The 21,191-nt window shown below is 40.5% G+C and overlaps 1 protein-coding gene and 1 long non-coding RNA gene across 5 annotated transcripts in view; one reads left to right on the plus strand and one right to left on the minus strand.

Moving 5' to 3' along the window:
- TMEM170B (transmembrane protein 170B) overlaps window positions 1-18,486 on the minus strand; it is a 33,053-nt gene extending 14,567 nt beyond the window's left edge. For 3 of the 4 annotated variants that reach the window (XR_014566317.1, XR_014566318.1, XR_014566319.1), the window contains exons 1-3: window positions 17,757-18,447; window positions 13,093-13,263; window positions 9,421-9,655 (exon numbers count right to left, since the gene is read on the minus strand). Coding sequence is in view for 1 of the 4 variants with exons in the window: in XM_083747457.1 (XP_083603583.1) it covers window positions 9,525-9,655; window positions 13,093-13,263; window positions 17,757-18,033 (579 nt within the window). In the remaining 3 variants the exon portion in view is untranslated. Of the gene's footprint in view, window positions 1-1,525; window positions 9,656-13,092; window positions 13,264-17,756 lie in introns of those variants that run through there. The other variant, XM_083747457.1, reaches the window with a different exon arrangement.
- LOC310848425 lies at window positions 18,366-19,216 on the plus strand. The gene is made up of 2 exons (XR_014566359.1): window positions 18,366-18,513; window positions 18,859-19,216. It is a non-coding gene; the product is annotated as an uncharacterized lncRNA (long non-coding RNA).
- The last annotated feature ends 1,975 nt before the right edge of the window (window positions 19,217-21,191 follow it).

The raw sequence follows: 21,191 nt of genomic DNA on the forward strand, positions 1-21,191 counted from the left end.
AGTGACAGATCTCCTACCCTACAGAGCAAAATGCTTAGTTCAACTGATCAGTTGAAGCTAACAGGTCCTCATCATTTTTATTATTCAAACTGCCCACCAGGCATGTTATGTACCTTTCTGTAAAATATCTTAATAGTCAAATTAGTTTGTCATCTACACTGATGCTCTACTCAAATGTAGACTCTTCCACATAATTCCAGTAACCACTACTTATGCTACTGGAAAAGGATCCCTACCTGCCAAATTGGCTGTCCAGCCTCTGTTTATGTGCTTTCATTGAAGGAGGTCCCCACCTCCCACCATAGACTACAGTGGTACCTCTGGTTATGAACACTTCTGGTTACGAACTCCGCTAACCCGGAAGTAGCTGCTCCTTGTTGTGAACTTTGCCCCAGGATGCGAATGGAAATTGAGCGGCAGAGGCAGGCGTGCAGCGGGAGCCCCCATTAGCGAAAGCGCACCTCAGGATAAGAACGGTTTCAGCTTAAGAATGGACTTCCGGAACAAATTAAGTTTGTAACCAGAGGTACCACTGTATTCTGAACAGGAAGAACTGTTTGACAGTGGGCCTTTATCCCAAAATTTAATCACAATCTGCTTCTATGCTATTTCCAACCTTTACTTTTAATCTTGCCGCCTTCTGAATAGAGAACAAATCTGCTCCATCTTCTTGTTTTTTCCCTATTTTGAACCACTATCAAATCAGTGCCACTCACAAATGGCCATTTTGTTCCAGAAGTTGATGTAAAACTGGGAATTTGGTCTGTACAATTTTTTTGGAACCATGTGATATATTGAATGAACTCTGCATGGAAAGAAAGAGCCAGTATCTCCAAGAATACCTCTCCCCACTGCGATGATGGTCCTAGATCAGCTAACAATCAAATAATGGACTGGCCAAGACATGGGTTGAGATTTTGTGTCATGGTACCTGCTTTATGGAACATTTCCCTCAGAGCTGAGGCCCTTGCTGGAAACGTTTAGGTAGCAGGCAAAGACTTTTTGGGAAGATGACACATCCTTTTGTTCTTTTGTATGTGAATTGTCCTTGGCTATTTTTATTATTCATTGCATAGATTATTAAGGTGTAATATGAACTCCCCTTGAGCACCAATTATTAGAACAGTGTTTAAATGAAGTTAAAAGAATTTAACGTGTAATACTATAAGATTTTTCAAGAAAAGCAGCTTTAGGTCACCTGGCACACTATGCATTTAAATTACACACTTCCAGATCCTGGGAACTAGTTTGTTACGGGTGATAGGAACTATACCACTAGAAGGGGTAAATTACTATTCCCAGATTCTTCTGGGGGGTTGACTTAAATGTATGGTGTGCATATTGCTCTGGGGGGTTCTTCAACCCCCCCAATCAATTTCAGGGAGTGAGCGCCGGGGGGGGGGGTGTTCCATAGTGCAAGCGAAGTCCTTGCACAGGGCTTCTGCTGATGGGTCTCCTTGGGTGAATCCTGCCTATCATAATGGAAAATACCAAAGCAGTTCCTTCAAAGTAAAAAGAGGAAACATTTCAATGGAAAACATTTATTGTTCAAGAAGTTATTTACAGGAAATTATTTACATGGTAGTTTGTACAGACTGAGAAATTTAAAAAGCTGCTTTTATAAAAAAATATACATTTACAACATATTATACACAAAAACGTTTTATCCCTTTTTCTTTAGAGCTAAACTATTATATAAAACATGCAATATACGACAACGCATTAGGCAGCATATATCTTAAAAGGATAATGAAAACATTACCTTTGTACAATATAATATTCTACAGAATATGAACTTCTAATTTAAAAATGGTCCTTCCCATTTCAAGAGTTCTTACCTTTTGGTCTGACTCCACAATTCTCACCTGGGCAAACAAGCAGAAAAGCCACATACTGCATGCACTTCAGTACACACCAGCACACCCATTCATTTCAATGAAGGAAACAGCTCCTTCCATTGGATCAGACCCACACTATTTTATTTGTGTTTTACAAATGCAAATAAAGTTTCATTCATGTATGTTTTTCCAGTTGGAGCAGAAGAAAGGGAAACATCCTCATTCATTTCACTATTCCTAGACACACAGATTATTATTATTTTAACCATTACCCCAGAAGTCACACTCTGTTTTTTGTGCGCTCATTTTTTGCTGGGGGGGGGAGAGAAACAGGTAAAGCAGATTAGAAGCAGCCTTTTCAGTTGGGCCACATGCTGCAAACAAATTGTAAATGACAAATAGCAATTTCCACGTTTCCTTGAGGCTCTTCATAAATATAGCTAACGGACTGATGCTTACTTGACAGAACAATCTCTTAAGGAAATATCACTTCGATATATCAAAATGTGTTCAGCATAAGTGACCAAGGCTTAAGTATCTTGTGGTATGTACATGTAGCAAACAAAGCACATACACTTCCAATGCCATTTCTACACAGAAGTGATGCAGGGATATAAAACAGCTGCATGTGCAACATATCTGCCTTCCCTAACCTTACATATTGTTCATTTGTCAACTTGCTAGTGCAAGATGTCAGTTAAATAAAGACTAAGGCTGTGCACACACATTACTGTTTATTCTGTATGCTCCTACTGCTAGTTTTTGAAGCCACATTGCCCACAATCCTTATCTATCCTGTAGCTGATTAAGCAATGCTGTGCTTTGATACATTTTCCCCAAAACCAGCTTTGATCAGAGTACTTTCCATCAGCTACGGCAGGTGGTCCAGCCATGCCCTTATATGGACAGGGATAGCCTAACTACTATCCTCAATGCTTCTAGGTTAGATTACTGCCATGTGTTATACTTGGGACTGCCTCCAATGATGGTTTGGAAACATCAGCTGGTGCAGAATTCAGCCGGCAGGTTGCTCACTATGGCAACATGATTTGAGCATATACCGCCAATCCTGGCCCAACTACACTGGCTGCCAATTAGTTTCCTAGCCCAATTCAAAGTGCTGGTTTTGACCTATAAAGCTCAGGACCACAGTATCTCAAGGATCACCTCTCCCCTTATGAACCAACCCCAACCCTGCAATTATCATCCAAGGCCCTTCCTTGCGTGCCTTATTCATGAGAGGTCTAGAGGGTGGCAATTCAAGAATGGGCCTTTTCTGCAGTGTCTCCCAACTTGTGGAATGCTGTTCCCTGGGAGGCTTACCTCAGGGGTTGGCAAATTATGGTCTGCGGGCTGGATCCGGCCCAATTGCCTTCAGGATCTGGCCAACAAACAGTCTGTGGATCAGCGTGGGCCGTGAGGATTCTGTTCATTTTTTTCCTGTGCCGCCATTTCCCCCTGCACCCCCCCCTCACGCACTAGCTATGGAGTCACCCTGCAGCCCACCAAGGGCTGCCAGGCTACGGCCATCAGCCTACCTGTGGGAACCCTGGGGAAAGAATGCAAGGAGCCACTGCTGAGGCACTGCAAGCGTGCTACCTGATGAGCTCCAGCCCTGCAGATGGGGTTGGGCGCATAGTGAAGAGGCAAAGGTGGAGGGTGGCTGCAACAAGTCCTGGCCTGGCGGGCCAGCACCCAGTGGACCTGAGCACAGCCCGCCGCCAAAGGCGGCGCCCGTCGAGAGTCCTCGAGGCCGAAGAGCCAGGGAAGGGCTCCTGCTTCCCCTTCCTTGGAGAGGGGGAAGGGGTCAGGGGTGCTCAGATCACGGGTCTGGGAAGGTAAGCGTAGTGGCTGGGGCTAGGGAGGAGGACTACTTGCCCCCCTTGCCTCTTTTTCCAGCCCCCCTCCCCCCTTGCCACTTCTCCAGCCTGCCACAAGGTCTGAGGGACAGTGAACTGGCCCGTGGCTAAATAAATTTGCCGACCTGTGGCTCACCTGGTACCTTCATTACGTATCTTTAGGCACCAAGCAAAAACATTCCTCTTCTCCCAGGCCTTTGGCTAACTAAACAATCTATGGCCTTTAAAACTTTGGGGGAGGGGGGTTACTGGTTTTGTTTGTTACAATACTTTTTGTGTTTTTATATTGTAAACTACCCTGTGATTTGTGGATGAAGGGCAATATAGAAATTTAATATGAACAAACATTTTTCCTCCATGACTGAATCACTAACTCAGCAGCTTATAATGCATAGAATGGTATTTTCTCCTCACACTGCAAACATTTATTGCAGTTGTGTGTGGAAAAAAATCACTTGATCATTGTGTTGAGCAATCACATACAGAGCAGGGAGGATTTTAAAGCAGCTTATAACCAGAATGCCATTTCATGTGCAGAGGCTATATGATTAGCGTATAATTTTCAGTGCCATATGGAATTGAACAGGTGTCTATGATGCACCTGACCAACAATTTCTGAGATCATTTAGAACCTCTCAGAGAAAGCTACAAGGTTTTCATTCCTTTCTCTCCAAGACAAGAACTTCTCCCCCTATTAGACAAATTTAAGGGTCTGAAAAGAGAATTGTTCATAAGCATCATGGAGCAAAGTGGCAGATTCATGCTCTTGTAAACGAAGTGCACAAACTACAGAAGAAAGCCGTATATGAAAACATTTAGTAGCAATTGCCAGACATATGATCCAGAATGCCTTCAGCATTGCCAATGATCACTTTAGAAACATCGTAGCCAAAACTCAAAATAAAAGAGTTGGCTTCAAACAAGTAATGTCCCCATTTCAAACTTCAATAATTTTATATTAACTTAAAATAAGTTTTAACTTTAAACTGTGTTCGTCAAACCTATGTGGTGGTTTCTCAAATGTGTCCGGACACTTTCCTCACACAAATCTTTGAAGTAATTGTACCAATCTGATTTGCATAGAATAAGGAAGAAAACCTGCAGTTTGTTATATGTTGGGAGCTTTCTCCAGCTTGCCCCACATTCTTTTATCTCCAGCTTTCGTAGTCAACAGAAAATTCACTATTTCACACATTTTTTACTTGTTACCTCTTCACTTGTTCATCTTCATTAATCTGAATGGAAGAGGAATGCACTTGCCTCAGGAGCCATACAAAAAGCCATTTTTTCCAATATTGTGGCCCTTATTCATTGTCTCTGCACCTTCAGTCACAACTGAGTGCTAGTTTGGAAAACCTGGAGTTCTACGAAGCATTTTTTTCAGAACCAGTTTGTGTCTCATGTTTGATCGGGAGCACAAGTACAGAACATGCAGTTTTAAGGCTGCAATCTAGTCAAGCTCATAAGGAAAGAACCATAAAGCATTGAGGCTTCAAAATCTCTCAACTGCCCACAGTAGCAGTAAACATGAGGCCTGAAGTAGCATCATATTTATAAGGAGAAGAAGTTGTATGTGCTTGTTGGATCTGGATACACTTTTCTCTTATTTGCTATAGGGTGGAAATCAAAGCGTCTACTCTAAGCATGACTAAGTCTGGATGTAACCCATTGTGTGCAATTATGCAAGAATTTGGATAAAATGCTTAAAAACAATGCCTTAAAATGTTAGGCTTAAACGTATTGGGGGGGGGGGGAGGCTTAAGAAAATTGACTTATCCATGCAAATGGATAATAAACTTCAAAGATAACTAATTTTAAAAATCCGTTTAATTATACCGAGAGCTGATTGCTTGGTTATACTACAATACAACAAAAATATGCAAGCTTCAAGTAAAAATAAGTTTATCATACTGAAACAAAATATAGCAAAGTGCAAAACTGAAGAGGAAACACTACTGCTTTCCTCAGATTTAATCAAGAAAAATATATTTAAAATGCTATATTACAGATAAATACAATGAATACTTAACCACCTCTTTGGTCCATATGTTCATAAATTAAGCCAACATAATGTTACCTGTGGTTTTGAATAATGAAAAGTTTTCTAAAATGTCATTGCTAAATATGTTAAGAGATCAGTTCATGAAACTTAAGCTGAATTAAAAATAAAATAAAAAACCTGCAGATTATCTGGAATTTAAAAAAACAACGAAATTTTCAACTGCTCTCAAACAGTAATTCAGTTCATGGTCAAATACTGGTATTGCATAAGCTTTACACTGGATTCTTTTTAGAATGCTTCCAAGTAGCATGTTCAATCACTTCCTCAGATAAATTTTTGAATATTGGTGTAGATTTCCTTCATTTCCTGTAGCAGCTGAAGGCATTATTTTAATTCTATTCATACAAAGGGCATTTCACCCTTAAGTAAAGCACACCACTCTAAACTTGCATGAAAGAAGAAACCCACCCTTTTTAGCATATGAAAAAAATGGCCCTAGTAACACTACTCCTTACACATTACTTTCAAAACCGAATACAGAATATTGCTATCAGAAACTTTCATTTGTTATTTCATTGTTTTTTTTTAAATATAAATTGGTTTTAAAATGCAACAAACAACTAACTCTGCAATCGCTTCAAAATACAAATGTTATGTATTCTATTCAAAGGCATAGTGCCATACTTATCCTTGGCTAAAGCACATCCTTTTAGTATTCATTACCAAACAGAGACTGAAAGAGAAGATTTTATTTACCATTTTTGATAGAAAAAGAGTCATTTTATACATTGATCTACCGTAAAACACAACTCATTAGCTGAGTTCAACGAGTCATGATCTACGATTGCTTCCTGTTACAAAGCAGTTCTGGGCAGACCCTTTTCTAGATGGCCACTCAGAACCTGCTGTATTGTTGCTGCCCAATGAACGTGTTGCAATATTTAACAAAGTGCATATCTAGCCTTTAAGTTATTCCTAACCTAACCTTAATACTGATGGGATTTGTTTCTCATGAAAAGTGTAAGTTTTGTCAGAATGAGGCAACCACAAACAACATAGGAAGCATCTGAGCCTCCAGTACAGAAATACATTTCTTCATATAGCCCTAAAGTCAATTGACTTAGAAATTTACATATATAGTCTTCATAACTACTTCAGTACTGGGGCCTGAGAAGTGTTTGCTTTGCAGCTTCATTACACCACTACACATAACACTAGACATCAGACAACTTCACATACAACATTCACAACAGTATCACATACAGCATGTTCTGATGCTCAATAAAATATGAAACCAATATGGAGTTTTATAACTCCAAAGACTTGAAGATACAGTGCTTAATATTTAAGTCAATAAAAATTATAATTAAAAAACAAAAACTTTTCTGCATTGACTTGAACTGGGGCAGGTAGCACTAGTGATTTCTCCAAGTTTTTTCCTATTATTCATTTTAACACCACTACCACAAGCTATCATCAATTGCAAGCTAATGGCAGAGACAAAACAGGAGTAAGTTGACAATGGACTAGAAAATTCCTTCTAACATATACTCAAGGCACTATAAATTAAAATAGCATTTTATACTAGTGTAGGTTTAGAATGTGCCTTGGCTTTTAAATTAAATTACCTGAAACAAAGAACAAAATATATCAATGTTTCTTTAAATACCTCCTAGTATTAATGCTATTTCCTTTCCCCTATGACTTTGATTTAGAGTCTTGGGTGAGCACAAAGCTTCCATCTTTCGGTATGGCAAACAAAAGTCTGCAATAACACAACCGTGAAGAAGCTCCAGTTATACATAGGTCCTTGTAGGATAGCAGCCTATCACTACAACTATAAGAATGAAGACATAATAATAATGAATGTCTTAAGTGTTATCTCTAGACCAAAGTAGGCAAAATAGCCTCTAGTGATAATTTATTAGTATATACAACTACAAATTGTGATTTTGCCACAATATTTAGAAAGGTTGTGGAACAAAGCACTGTGCTGTCAAAGTGTTATTGCTGCAGTTATGATTTCTGTAGGCATTAACTTCTGCTGTCATGACAACCTGTGGTCATACACCCAGAAGGAAGGTAGAGACATGTACAGACTGCCAATTTTCAACAGAAAACTAAGGGCTAATTCACACATTGCACTCTGAGTGAAGGAATACATAGAATCAAGCCCTACTACCACCTGTATTAGAGCAGCCAAAAGTAGTAGAAAAGGCAATGCCAGCTAAAGTCGTCCTCTCTTACTGCATATGCCTTGTTTTTCCCAAGTTCCCAGCAAAGGGATTCTTGGCTACTGCCACTCTACTTAGAGAAGAGCACCAGCAGCAGAGTGACCGAGGTGCGGTTGAAAAAGGTGCAGTGGTTGAGCGGCGACAATATCTAGCAATTTCTGGTAAATGCAGAATTGGGTTCTCCAGCCACTGCCACCTGTACTGGTTTCCAGAAGTAGGGAGCCTGCTCCCTTCTTTCAGCTCCTAATACAGGCATGTTTGTGCATGCTGATTACATGTGCATACTCACTGAAAGGACAGTGTGTGAATCAGCCCAAAGATACAATTAATTCACTCCTTCCCAATACTTACATTTAGATGGTGCCTTGTAGTTTCTCTCTATTCACTTTATAACATGTTACAGTAAAGACATTAAAGTCACACCACCGCTGCTGCTCTTGCTAAAACAACACACACAGAACAGGTCTACTGGAAGCTAAGCATATGAAAGTCACATATAATCATCCCCAAATTATCTCAAGGTTGGGAAATAGGAAGATTTTAAATTTTCTCCCTTTTGATACTGATAATCTACTAGAATAAACATTTGTTCAAAATCCTGGCATAATCACATAGAAAAACTGCATTTTTATTTCCCCATCTATCTTTGACTTTCTTTAGATAAGACCATACTGTAAACACATACTTTTCAAGACTTGTGGCTCCTCCTGGTCTTAAAATAGCGTTACTGAATGTTTCAACAATCAAGGTCAAAGCAAATATATTTTCGGAATAATGTAGGATTCCTTTTGTAACCTTTTTTAGACATCTGACCCATACAGCCTTTGTTCCAATCCGTGATCATGAATTTGGGACATACCATAACTTGATAAAATAGCAAAAGCATAACATAATGTTACTGAAAGGCTGCTTTTTGTGAATGTGACATATCCTAATTAAATCCTTTCATAAGGAGCTCCTATATTGGATCAATCACATTCATGTCCTTACCAGACTGCTGTTTCAGTCATTAAATCCCGGCAATGCTAATAAATTCAATACTCAAGCAGCTTTCTTCTCCACAGGCTTGATAAATTTCTTAATTAAGATGGAGTTAGTTATTACAATAATAAACAAGTGCCTTGTTGGTATACCTGAAATTTTTTTGAACTATGTTTGCTGCACTCAAATACTACACATTTAAATGGTCACACTATCAATATTTTTTTAAAAACAAAAACAAATCAATTTTGCATTTGGCACATTTATGACCCATTCTTCAGAAATGCCCGTGTATTTCCCCCAATACTGTTACGAACAATGATCACATCACCATTTGCCCGATTAGCAGCTTCACAAGGTGCTTTATCTTGCAGCTTCTCCTAAATTGATCACACCTTGCCTGTGACAGAGGCACATTAGGTGCAGTGCAGTAGTGTGTCATTTTTGGACTCTAGAGGGAACTCTTTTCTAAAAGGGCGGAACCTCTAGGTTTGAAGTCTACATACCAAATATTTCTCCTTGCAATTCAAATCCAGCAGCTACTGGAACAACTTCTGGGAAGCTTCACTGCAGACCATTTCCTTTTAGAAACCAAGTTTTCACAGAAGTTTCAAAGTGTAGCAAGAATTCTCGAGAAGGATATAATTAGTGTCAGTACAGTCTGGCCAATTCCAAACACCAGTGCTTGTAAAGGAGCCATGCTTTTTCCAGCTACTCTGAAAATTCCAGCTACTGCTGCACCTAGAGAATCACAAGGAAGGGGAGAAATATGAAGTTACCACAAAAAAATAGTAAAAGGTTTGTATTTTAAGACATTTTAGGACCAAAATTTTCAAATGTTACTTTTTAATTACATTTGGCCTGATCCCGCTAATATTAAGGACTTGTAAGTCCCATTGAACTGAATGGGAGATAAGTATGTTTAACTCTCACATTCAAATTAATGGGTCTTGAAAGTGCTTATCTTTAGCTAGATTGTGTCCAATATTTTGTTGTAAGCTTGACCAGGGGGCTATATAAATGTCACAGATAAATAATAATCAAATAAACTAGTAGTTTACATGCCCTATCCAAATGCTAGTATTTGCAAGGCTGACACACTGTGAAGCTTTAAGTTAGTCAATAATGTGTTGGACTTTGTTCTTCTCCCTGAACTTTCCTAAGAGAGAACCTACTTCTACAATGAACATTGATGGTGCAGTATCAATAAATTTATTTTAAAAAAATTAAATGTCTAGTAGCACCTTAAAGACCAACTGTAAAAATGGAATGTCTTTATACTTTCTAGTCTAATTCTTTGTGTGCTTACCAGGGAGTAAAGTCCGATAAACGTAAACATGCTCCGCAACTGCCATAAATATGCCAAGTTTTACAACGGTAACTAAGTTAAAAATGATGCATTTTATATTGTTTAAAAGGTAAATTAACTTTGTTTGATAATATATTCCAATTTTCTCCAACATCCCCCCCCCTCAAATGTATGCCTTTTTCTGAAGGTTTCAACATTTCTGGAAATTTTAGATCTTTAATTCTGTCGAACATTAACCACTCACATAATGTTAGACCATGATTTGTTTAACAAACCAGGAGCCAACAACAAATTGACCTGCAGATGACCAAACAAACCATGATTTGATTTGTGAAAGCTTTGTTGTTTTCCAGAGGCTCTGGTCTCAAGCCTTTTGTAACTTAATGGGAGTCTGAGCTGGGTGCCCAATCAAATCATAGGTTGAGAAGGATTTAGGTAACACCAAGCCATAGTTAAGACAAACAAAAGATCGTAAGTGAACTTAAGCATAGGCGCCGACTCCATGGGGCCTGAGGGGGCCCGAGCCCCCTCAAAAATTCGTTTGGGGGGGCTCTGCCCCCCCAATAATTTAAGAAAATTATTACCGTAAATTTCGCTCTATAACACGCAGATTTTTTCTCCTAAAAAGTAAGGGGAAATGTTTGTGCGTGTTATTGAGCGAATGTGTGGTCCCTGGAGCTGACTCGCCGGAGCGCAGGGGCAAAAATAGGCAAAAATCAGGCAAAAATAAGATCGGGCGGTCGGGCGGAAGCTGCTGCTTTCCTGCATTCTGCCTCAGGGTCTTACTGCCCACCCGCTTCTGTTGCTGCGTTCGCTCAAACTCAACAAAGAGCAGGGAATCCCCTGCCCTCTTGGCAAGCAGAGGGTTAAGGAAAGGATCGAGTCCTTCCTTCTAATTCTTTCCTAGTCACACTGCGTGCAGGCTCCAGCCCACCACCTCCTCCTCTCCGTGCTCTAGGGACTCGCAGGTGGGAGAGAGAGAGAGAGGGCTGGCTTGGGGGGGGGGACTTTTGCCTTCCTTTCCTCCCCCCACCCTGTTAAACTCCTCCCCTGCATTCTTAGCCAGCTGCTTCTCCGCACACCCCTCTTGTGCTTCTTGTCCCTTCTGTGTTTTTCCTTCCCTCCCCATTTAAAACGTGGTGACAAAGCACGGATCCACATGGATCCTCAGGATTTTTGCATTGGGTCACTCCAAATTCACCATCAGATCACATTACATGACCATGGCTACAGTCTGTACCAAAAAAATCACGCACCCACTGTTGCCTGGGGCTGCAATGGTGCAAAAACGTGGTTACAAAGCATGGATCCACAGGATCTTTGCACTGGGTCACCCCAAATTCACCATCAGATAACATAGCATGTCCATGGCTACAGCCTGCACCAAAAAAATCACGCACCCACTGTTGCCTAGGGTCACAGTGGTGCAAAAACGTGGTTACAAAGCACGGATCCACATGGATCCTCAGGATTTTTGCATTGGGTCACCCCAAATTCACCATCAGATCACATAGCATGTCCATGGCTACATCTTGCACCAAAAAAATCACGCACCCACTGTTGCCTAGGGTCACAGTGGTGCAAAAACATGGTTACAAAGCACGGATCCACATGGATCCTCAGGATTTTTGCATTGGGCTACTCCAAACTCACTGTCAGATATTAAAAATCTTTATAAAATAGAGAATTAAATACATACAGAATGTTAAATTTTCAGTTTTGAAATATTAGTACTAGTTTAGTACTGTATTTCTATATTACTATAGTACTGTATTAGTTATTTTCAAATACTTAAATATTTTTAGGGTGTAAGACCCAATTAAAGCCCGTTATTTACATACAGTATTACAGTATTTACATACAGTATTAACTTTATTAACTGTATTAAAGCATTAACTTTGAGATATTATTTTTATTTAATGAACCCTCAGCCTTATTCAAAGTAAGCTTAAATTAGCTATTTCACTTATTAATCAAAGTGCTATTACTGTGCGACAGCAATATTTTATGTTTTATTCTTTTAATGATAGTTTAGGATTTATTTAAATATCATTTCAGTCTTTTCAGAGCTATATATTCACTGCTCTGTAATAGTCTATAAGCATAATTGTTACTGTAAATTAAATTAGCTTTTTACGAAAATACCGTGCATGTTTATGTTTTGTTTCTTTTTTCAAAGCCAAAAAGTGTTTCAGGCTTGTCGAGTTTCCCGGAGTGTCGAGTTTTCGGGGTTCTAATGTTGATCATATGACTCTAAAATACTTTAAAAAAACTTTAAAACTCACTAATTTTCATCTAAAATTTAGAAAACTTCCCGGGGCAGGACCCTGGTATGGGCCCCCCCAATATTTTTTATAAGTCGGCACCCCTGAACTTAAGCCATGCCTTAGAACAGAATTAGTTGGCAATTAACAAACTATAGTTAACCTCCTAAGTTCAGGGTTCAAAGAATCAAACAAAACATGATTTAAATAAATCACAATTTCATAAACCACAGATTAGCATTATGTGCTAACTAGGACTTAAGTTGCCACAGCTATCTGTTAACAAGCTCCAAACAACATCTGACAGAGGAGTTAAGTGCTGCAGATTTTAAAAGCTTGTTTTAGAATATCACCCTGCCCCACCCTGGGAAGAAGAAGGGATACTACTACAGGGAGGCTGGCTCTGTGGTGGCACCCTGCTTCTCTTCCTCCTAAAGCTGAGACATGAAAAATCATGGCTGCCAATTTTATATGGCCCTTCCCTCAGCCACTGAACCCCAGCAACTGTAAGCCTCACAACTCCAGTGTAATGAACCAAAAATCATTTACTACAATAGCTAAAAAATAATCTTCAAAAAGAAGTATTTGAACATTTTAAGACTTACTGGTTATCATAGCTCCAGTCACAGAACCCAGAAATCCAATGCTGACTGCAATGATAGAGATTACTCTCCCTTGTCTATGTCTCTGCAGCATCACAAACATTAAAACTCCTGCAGCACCGTGGACAAAGAGAGAGGAGAAGAGAGCCCAGAGGAAAACCCAGTACCACATTTCTGGAAGAAAGCAATCAAAGAGCGGGTTAATGTTTGAGAAAAAATAATTAAATCAAAGAGAAAAAAATTCATTGCATATTTTGAGGAATTATAAAGAGATACAAAAGCATGCACAGACAGAATACTTATTTAATAACTTTATTCTACTTTCTATAATGCTGTCCACTGCCCATTTCTCTGCACACTTAAGGTCCTCCTATTAACAAACTATTTTGAGCAAATTTAAAACGCTTCAATTTTTTAATCTATGTTATACTTAGAAACAATTTCTGACAGCTAGCCAAAACAAATTACCTTAGAGGGAGCAATAAGTAAATACTAATCCCTTCTGAAATTTTACTGGTCGTTCACCTTTAAACATGTCAGCATCTCTAAAAGTAGCAAGCTGCCAAACTAAGGGCTTTTTTTCCTGATGTTGCCAAGAATATTTAAGTTACGAATACATTGCTTCCAATTGTTATCAGAGTGGAAACAATATTTAAACCCTGAAGAATGGATGAATGCTACATAGCAGCTATTCAGACCAACTTGAAATTGTGAGGAAATTCCAACAATAGTTTTTATCACTGAATGTCCTAAATAACCAAATTTATCTTTCTAGGACATATTGTACACATGCTGGATAAAAATAGATTTTGTTCTTTAGTGTTAAATGCAACTAGCACTGAGAAAAAGTGTCAAAGTTGTGAAACAATGAAAGCAGAAACTAGCTAATTGAGGGAAAACTGATTCTGAAGCAGTGAATGCTCTCAAAAGGAGACAGAATTAGCTGTATAAAAGGCAGAAATCTTTCACCAAAGGAAACAATTCATAAAACTATGTATTGCCTCACACAGAGACTTAAGTTAGCCAAAGGCTGCTTTAACAAAACTTACTTCAGATCACACAGATAGCTCTCAAATTTAAGTATTATATTATACTGCATGTATCGATTTCTATTCAATTATGAACTGCCCTGAGGTCTGTAGATGAAGGGTGGTCTACAAATAATAGTAATAGTTTATACTATGTCTGGTTTATTTAAAAGTAGTCTAAATATATCCCTCATATCTCTTCATTCAAAGGACCTTGAAAAACAAATAATGTAAAACACACCAACAAAAACAACATACTTGTTGAATGCTTCCTTGGCAATCAGGCAGGGAAACTTTCTGAAAATTTGGTTCCCCATCCCTCTCTTTTGGTTGTTTAGAATACAATTAACTAACAGATAAAATGTAAACTAGCATTAAAAATTTGCAGTTATTTCCAAGAGAGAACCATGGAGGGTTAGCTAGAAGTACTATATATCAAAACTGTTAACAAGTGTTCACCTTTGTGAGCTGGAGCCATAGAAGCTGAAATCCTCAAGTCCCAAGACCCAGTGTGGTATAGTGGTCAGAATTTTGGACTAGGGCCGGTGAGACCAGAATTCAAATATGCAATCAGCCATGAAACTCACTGGATGACCTTGGGCCAGTTACTGTCTCTCAGCTAACTTATCCCATAGGGTTGTTGGGGGAATTAAATGATGAGGAGAATCATGTACACCACCTTGAACTTCTTGAGAAAAATGCTGGGATACAAATGCAATAAGTAAGTAATGGTGAATCATGAGATTTTAGAAATTAAATGGTACCCAGTGAATCCTTTATAATCCTGACCAAGTTGCAGGCTGCTGTGGCTGCAGCATGCACTGCCAGTCTTCATATGTCCAGACTAGTTGATTGGGCAAGAAAATAGAAGACAATTTCCAATACAGTATTTGCATGTTGACAGCAGCAAAGAGTCTTTTGGCATCTTAAAGCTAAAAAAATATTATAACGTAAGATTTTGTGATCTAGCGTCCACATATCAAATGGAATGGAAAATGAGAGTCAGGATGGAAGTATGCACTAGGGCAAAGAACATGTGCAGTTCATATATATGCTAATCAAATCTAAACTGGCTACAGACACACAAAATAGCTATTAGAACTGTAGTGGAAAGCTCAGTCTGTGTGCCAAGGTAGGAAAACACGACAATTCATCAAAATAAATTAATATTGAAATAAGTATGTTGTGTACCATTTATGAACAGACAATATAATGCTATTTTATTTAACAAAGTGTATACATTGTTTCCTAGATAGAAGACTTCTAAGTAGTTTAAAGGAAAAAACCAAAACCTTCATTAAAAAATGATAAAGGCAAAAAAATATAAATTAACATGTTTAAAAATATTAATAAAACCAGTAATTTTAAAATTATATACATTAAAAAATTACATGTTTGGGTAGGTTTGCTGAAGCAAAAAGTTTTCAGCAGGCACCAAAAACAATAGGGAAATGCCTAATATAAATGAACAGGGAGTTCCAAAGACTATGCACTGCCTGATGTGGTAGTAAGTAGCATACTGTACCAGTAAAAATAATGACATTTTGGTTGTATACACACTGTCACTGGAACACCACATCTAATCCATTGTTTATTGATCAGGGCCACTGTATTCTGTGAAATAGTACTAGAATCAGGTATCCAATACTCATGTTTGTTAGTTTCCATAAGTGAACCTTCTGTTTACTAAGAAAAATGCTTCAGATATGATTTATTATGCAGGCAAATAAATATCTGTGTCCGATGGAGTTCTGAATAGCTAGATGCATAAAACTTATACAGCACTTTTACTAAGTGCTCAAAAAGCTTCACATAAATTAGATCAGTAATCATCCTAACTGCACTACCAGAAAGACTAGTATGATTACAGATGGGGAGCTCAATCTGAGAATGTAAGAACAGCCCTGCTGGATAAGACCATGAATCACATTACTGTGAGCGTCCCAATCAGATGCTTTCAAAAAGCCTACAAAGAGGGAATGAGGGCAACAAGCTCTTCTTCACGGTTGTGGCAGGTTGTGGCAGTCGGAGGCATTCTGCCTCTGAACCCTGAGGTTCCACATTTAAATATCATTGCTCATTGTTGATGGACCTATCCTCCAGAAATCTGCCTAATCCCTTTGGCCAGTGGCCATCAACACATCTTGTGGCAGTGAATTTCATTTAATTATGCACTGCATCCATCAATCTACAACTCTAAAGGGTTCCCATTCTGTACACCTTCGACCATGCCATCCACATAGCCTTTTACACTGCAGAATTTAGAAGAGAAAATTGTTTATATGGTTCTATGCATGTGCAAAGACACTAGGTAAAATCACTTAGGTTTACAGTTTTGGGATCATATCCAACTCTGTACAAGCTGACTTCTGCTCACACAGAATCTTCTATGCTTTCCCCACACCTTAAATCTGGAACAGATTTTGACGGTGCACATGGGAGCTGTAGGACAGAAGAGGAAGCCCCACCATGAAGGTTAGAGTTTGTTCTGCTTGTGTAGCAGCAGTGAATGCAATTCTTAGCCTACAACTGTGCACACTTCTTTTGAAGTCAGTACCATTTAACAAAATAGGATTTACTTCTGAGTCAACTGAAAAGTCAACTACCAAGCAAGGCTTGGTAGTTACTGTGCAAGGCAGTGTTTCTTTACAAGATAAAGAACAAATGTTCAAGCTCTTTTAACTTCATAATTTTAACTGAACACATTAGACAGTCTGGGTTCTTGGAGGGCATGAAATAGGAGCAAAAAACGTGGCTTTTCTAGATGAAGAAGCATAGCAAGAGGAATGTCACCAAATTGACATTAAGCAATTAATTAAATCAGCATAAATTTTAGTATGAATTAAACAATAGTTGTGAAGAAATATATATATATATATATATATATATATATATATATATATATATATATGATGACACATACATGCACTGGAATCTTAAAACAGGCTTTCACTTGCTGTGTAACAAAGCAGGGTGTGCACATCTTCGAAGGCTATGCTTGTCAACTAGAGTTTAAGTGCTTGTATTAAACATAATGTATATTTTTACAAGGTCTGTTGCTTCACTAATTGGGGGGGGGGGAGAGAAAGGAAATACATTTTTAAGTGCCCCAAAGTTTTTAAATTAAGGCAACATTTAGTTGATCAGACAGCATAAGCCCTGTACCTGTTTGGAAGTGGTCCTGCAGGAAATACCGGGATCAGATGTCACAGATCTGAACAGCAGCATTTTTTCAAAAAGGCCCAGGGACATCCCAGAAGGAATATAGGAAGACAGGTGCACAGTCAAGTCCCTTGGGTTATTGGAGAACCTGCAGCTACTCTGACCTCCAGCCTGCGTTTTAAGCTCCAACCTAATGCCATCCCTTACTCTCCATTTATGATGCCACGCACGTTTTCACCTGCCCTTTTGAACCAGAAGCCACTTTACACCCACACGTTCCCGGGTACCATTTTCCCTGCCCTGCTCGAGTGTGTGTCCCCCCCCCCCAGGCTCCCCCCCAAGCCTATGTCGACACCTGGGATGGGAGTGCCTGGAACCTCTCCCCTCCCTCCGACATAGAACACAGGCCGCTTTTCAAACCTCGCCCGCCCCAGCCTCGGAACGCCTCCCCCGCCCGCCCTGCGCCCGGGCCGTTACCGGTGAGGTGCCGGAGCGAGGTGCCGTGCGCCCACAGACTCAGCACCTGCTGGACCGACAGGTTGATCATGCTGCTGTCCCCCGCCTCCGCCTTCATCCCCGCCGCGCTGGTGGAGGAGGCGGCGGCCTGGCCGGCTCCGTCGTCGCTGGGCCGCCTCCCGGCGAGTCGCGGCTGGCTCCGCCACCAGTCTCGGAGAAGGCGAGGCCGGGCTCCCGAGAGGACGCTGCGGGCCGAAGGGGCGCGGATGGGGTGAGCTCCCCGCGGCGGGGGAGACATCGAGGACGGCAGAGGGACGAGCCAGGAGGCGGCGGCGGCGGCCCTCGCTCTCCGCTTCTCCAGCGGCGGGACGCGCGCCGAGGCCTCCCTCAGGGCTGGCAGGTGCGGAGAGCCCCGTGGTTTGGGGCCGACGGGAGGAAAGGAGACGGAGGCAGTTGCCGGGCGGCGGCGGCGGCAGCAGCAACGGCCATCACCGCCCCCTTCCGAAGCCGCCTTCTCATGGCCTCCTCAGCTGCGAGGGGAGCGCGAGAGGGGGAGGTACCCGCGCGAGGCGCCAACGGGCAGCAACCGCCTCTCCCCCCCCCCCCCCCCACAGGCCGGACGGCCGACCAACGGCTACTCGGCGCGTGCTTGAGCACGAGGCCCCACCTCCAGCCAGCCTCCCCCGCCCGACGGGACACGTGCGCGTGCGCGCGTGCGCGCGCCACCTTCAGCGAAACAGCGCGCGCGAGAGAGACGGCTCCTCCTCTCCCCAACCAGGCGAGTAGGACGCACGCGTACCAGCCAATGAGGGAAAGAGGGCGAACTGACGTTAGTCGGGCGGGGCTATTCGTTATATAGTCAGTTGGGGGCGGGGCTTCGGAGGGGGACAGAGACGCAACCGGTCTCAGGTTTCCTTTCAGGCGCTGTTATCTGTAAGCCGCGGTGTTACCTGTCACCACCGCTCGGAGCAGCCGCCGTTTCCCGTTTTAACATTTCGCCTGCCTGCCGTTTGATTTACCCTGACGCGAATCTCATCAGGCAGTCAGAGCTCGTGGGGCGGACTGTCGTCTTGCGCGCTGCGTTAACGCTAATGGTGCATTTCTTGCCCCTCCCCCCTTCCAGTAACTGTCAGGATCTCCTGCTTCCTCACAATCAGCAAATCAAGTTCTCGAATCCATCATCATGAAGCGAACCATTTCGCAGACTGTGATCCTCTTAACACAGCACTTCGTCTCCCAAAGGTTGACCAGCCAGGCAGATGCTGTGAAAATGCGATCTGTGCAATAAGGATGCGGCCTTGTTTGTCCTCAAGTATCCAGCTATCAGATTACACTGCCTGTAATCATGAAGGCTCCATGCGACTTATCATATCTGATATGGCAAATTGATTAAAATTATTTCTATATGCCTCCTAAAGTTACCATGGCTGCGTCCAACAACTTAGAACAATCTTTAATAAACATAGTACATGTGGCCCAAAGGAGCTTCAAGAGGCTCTTCCATCTCTTTGATTTTTATGTGACCAAAACTCATAGCTTTCAACTTTCAGATTTGAAAATAAGGGATCAGCAGCCTCACCTGTCCCGGGGAGCCTCGAAAATAAGGGATCAGCAGCCTCACCTGTCCTGAGGACAGTCTACGGGATATCGTAACAATCCCGGATAGCAGTGGGAAGCAGCGGGAAATGGTGCTGGAATAAGGGAATTTCCCGCAAAAAAAAGGGAAGGTTGACATCTATGACAAAACTCTAATAACAGAAAGTAGCCTAAGGGAAAAGTTTGAAGATATCCCCCTTCCATGGTTGCTTGTGTAGGGCCTACTTGGCCTTTTTAGCTAATCCAGGGATCAAGGGCAGTGTGACCTGTAAAACTGTTGAGTTTTGAACATTCTATATTAATGAATTATAAGACCACTAAAAGCACAGTGTTTAGTATTTATAAAATTCTTATGGAAGCATATTTTGGACATGTTTGATGCCTTAAGCTTCTATGGGAACAAAAGTTGGAACAATGATTAGAGTTCACTGTGGGATAAGTCCTCTTTGCACTCACTTTTAGTACAGTATAGTATAGAGAAATCTTGCTGAAATTACCACACAGGTGGTACTTGATGCCACTCACATTGTCTTATATAACCCATGGGTTCTTCCTGCTGTGCTGGGGGAAGCTGCCAAGTAGCAGGCACAAGTGGGGCTGCAATAGTTAAGTGTTGAATACTCAAGGAAATTGAGGCAATAGTCAAACAGCACATCTTGCAATCCCCAAATCTAGCCCCAATGAATTTTATTGATTGATTGATTGATTGATTGATTGTAAGGATCAGAGTATAAGGAAATGTTCATATGTTGATAGTGGCAAGGCCTACTATTGCAAGGTTTGGGAAATATTTACTAGGAATAGTATTCTACTAGAATAGCACTTGCTAGAATACTGTTATTGTATGGTGTGGGATACAGCTTTATTTTAAAAATGGATGTATAAACTGAGGGTTATATGAGGTCAAAACAAGTTAGATAAGTTTTGCAGTTTGATTTAATTTTGTAGACTACATCAGTAGAAAAGAACATAGGCAAGTGTTGCCACCAGCAGACAAACGAAGTTGGTTGCAGTATTAAACTTATTTCATCCAATATGGTAACTCTGGTTTTGATGAGCCCTGTATCTCTTCCCATCCTTGTGAAAAAGCATTGTATTGATTGGAGCATGTTTTGTTGTGTACACCTTTAACATTGCTGATTCTAAATATTGTTGGAATTCTTCAAGATTTTTCCTGGCTAATTTTACTTTATTTTATTTTTCTGATATATCTAATTTTGCTTTAAAATGAACTATTGTTTATATTATTTTGCTTAGTTTATGTTTATGACAAAAGAAATATTGTGCCATATGTTAAAGCCTAATTTCTTTATTAAAATAATTAAGACAATCCATTAAAATGCTTTAAAGACCATCGGAGTATAAGCATTTATATTTGCCATATCTAAGGAACAATAAAAACTGTTACATCATATGAAAGGCCCAGTAAGGCCTTAGTTAATAGATAAGGTTTTGTTGTACTACAAAATAGTCTGTTGATAGACATGTGTGCTATCAATTTGTATAGCACTTAAAAAAACAACAACCTTATTAGCTACTGGCTATCTCCACAAGTTGAAGCAAATTAATCATTAAGCAATATTTACTTTTGCTTGCCTGGGAGTTAAGATGGGATAAAAGGTGCAAAATCATGATGAGACTGCTTCTCAATAACCTTTTCACTGATTTTCAAAGCAAATAGACATTATCGACAGAATTTTACAGGCTTACCCAGAATGTTATCTTGTCTGAGTGCCAAAGCTAGAGATGCAAGGACAGAAAAATAAATCTAGCTAATATATTTTTGTACTTAGTGCAGATTTGTGATCTGCAATAGCACAGGGCTGGTGGTGGCATTTGTAGTGTGCCATGCCCATGCCC

Source organism: Podarcis gaigeae (assembly GCF_964106915.1).
Source record: "Podarcis gaigeae genome assembly, chromosome: 7".
NCBI classification, from domain to species: Eukaryota; Metazoa; Chordata; class Lepidosauria; order Squamata; family Lacertidae; genus Podarcis; species Podarcis gaigeae.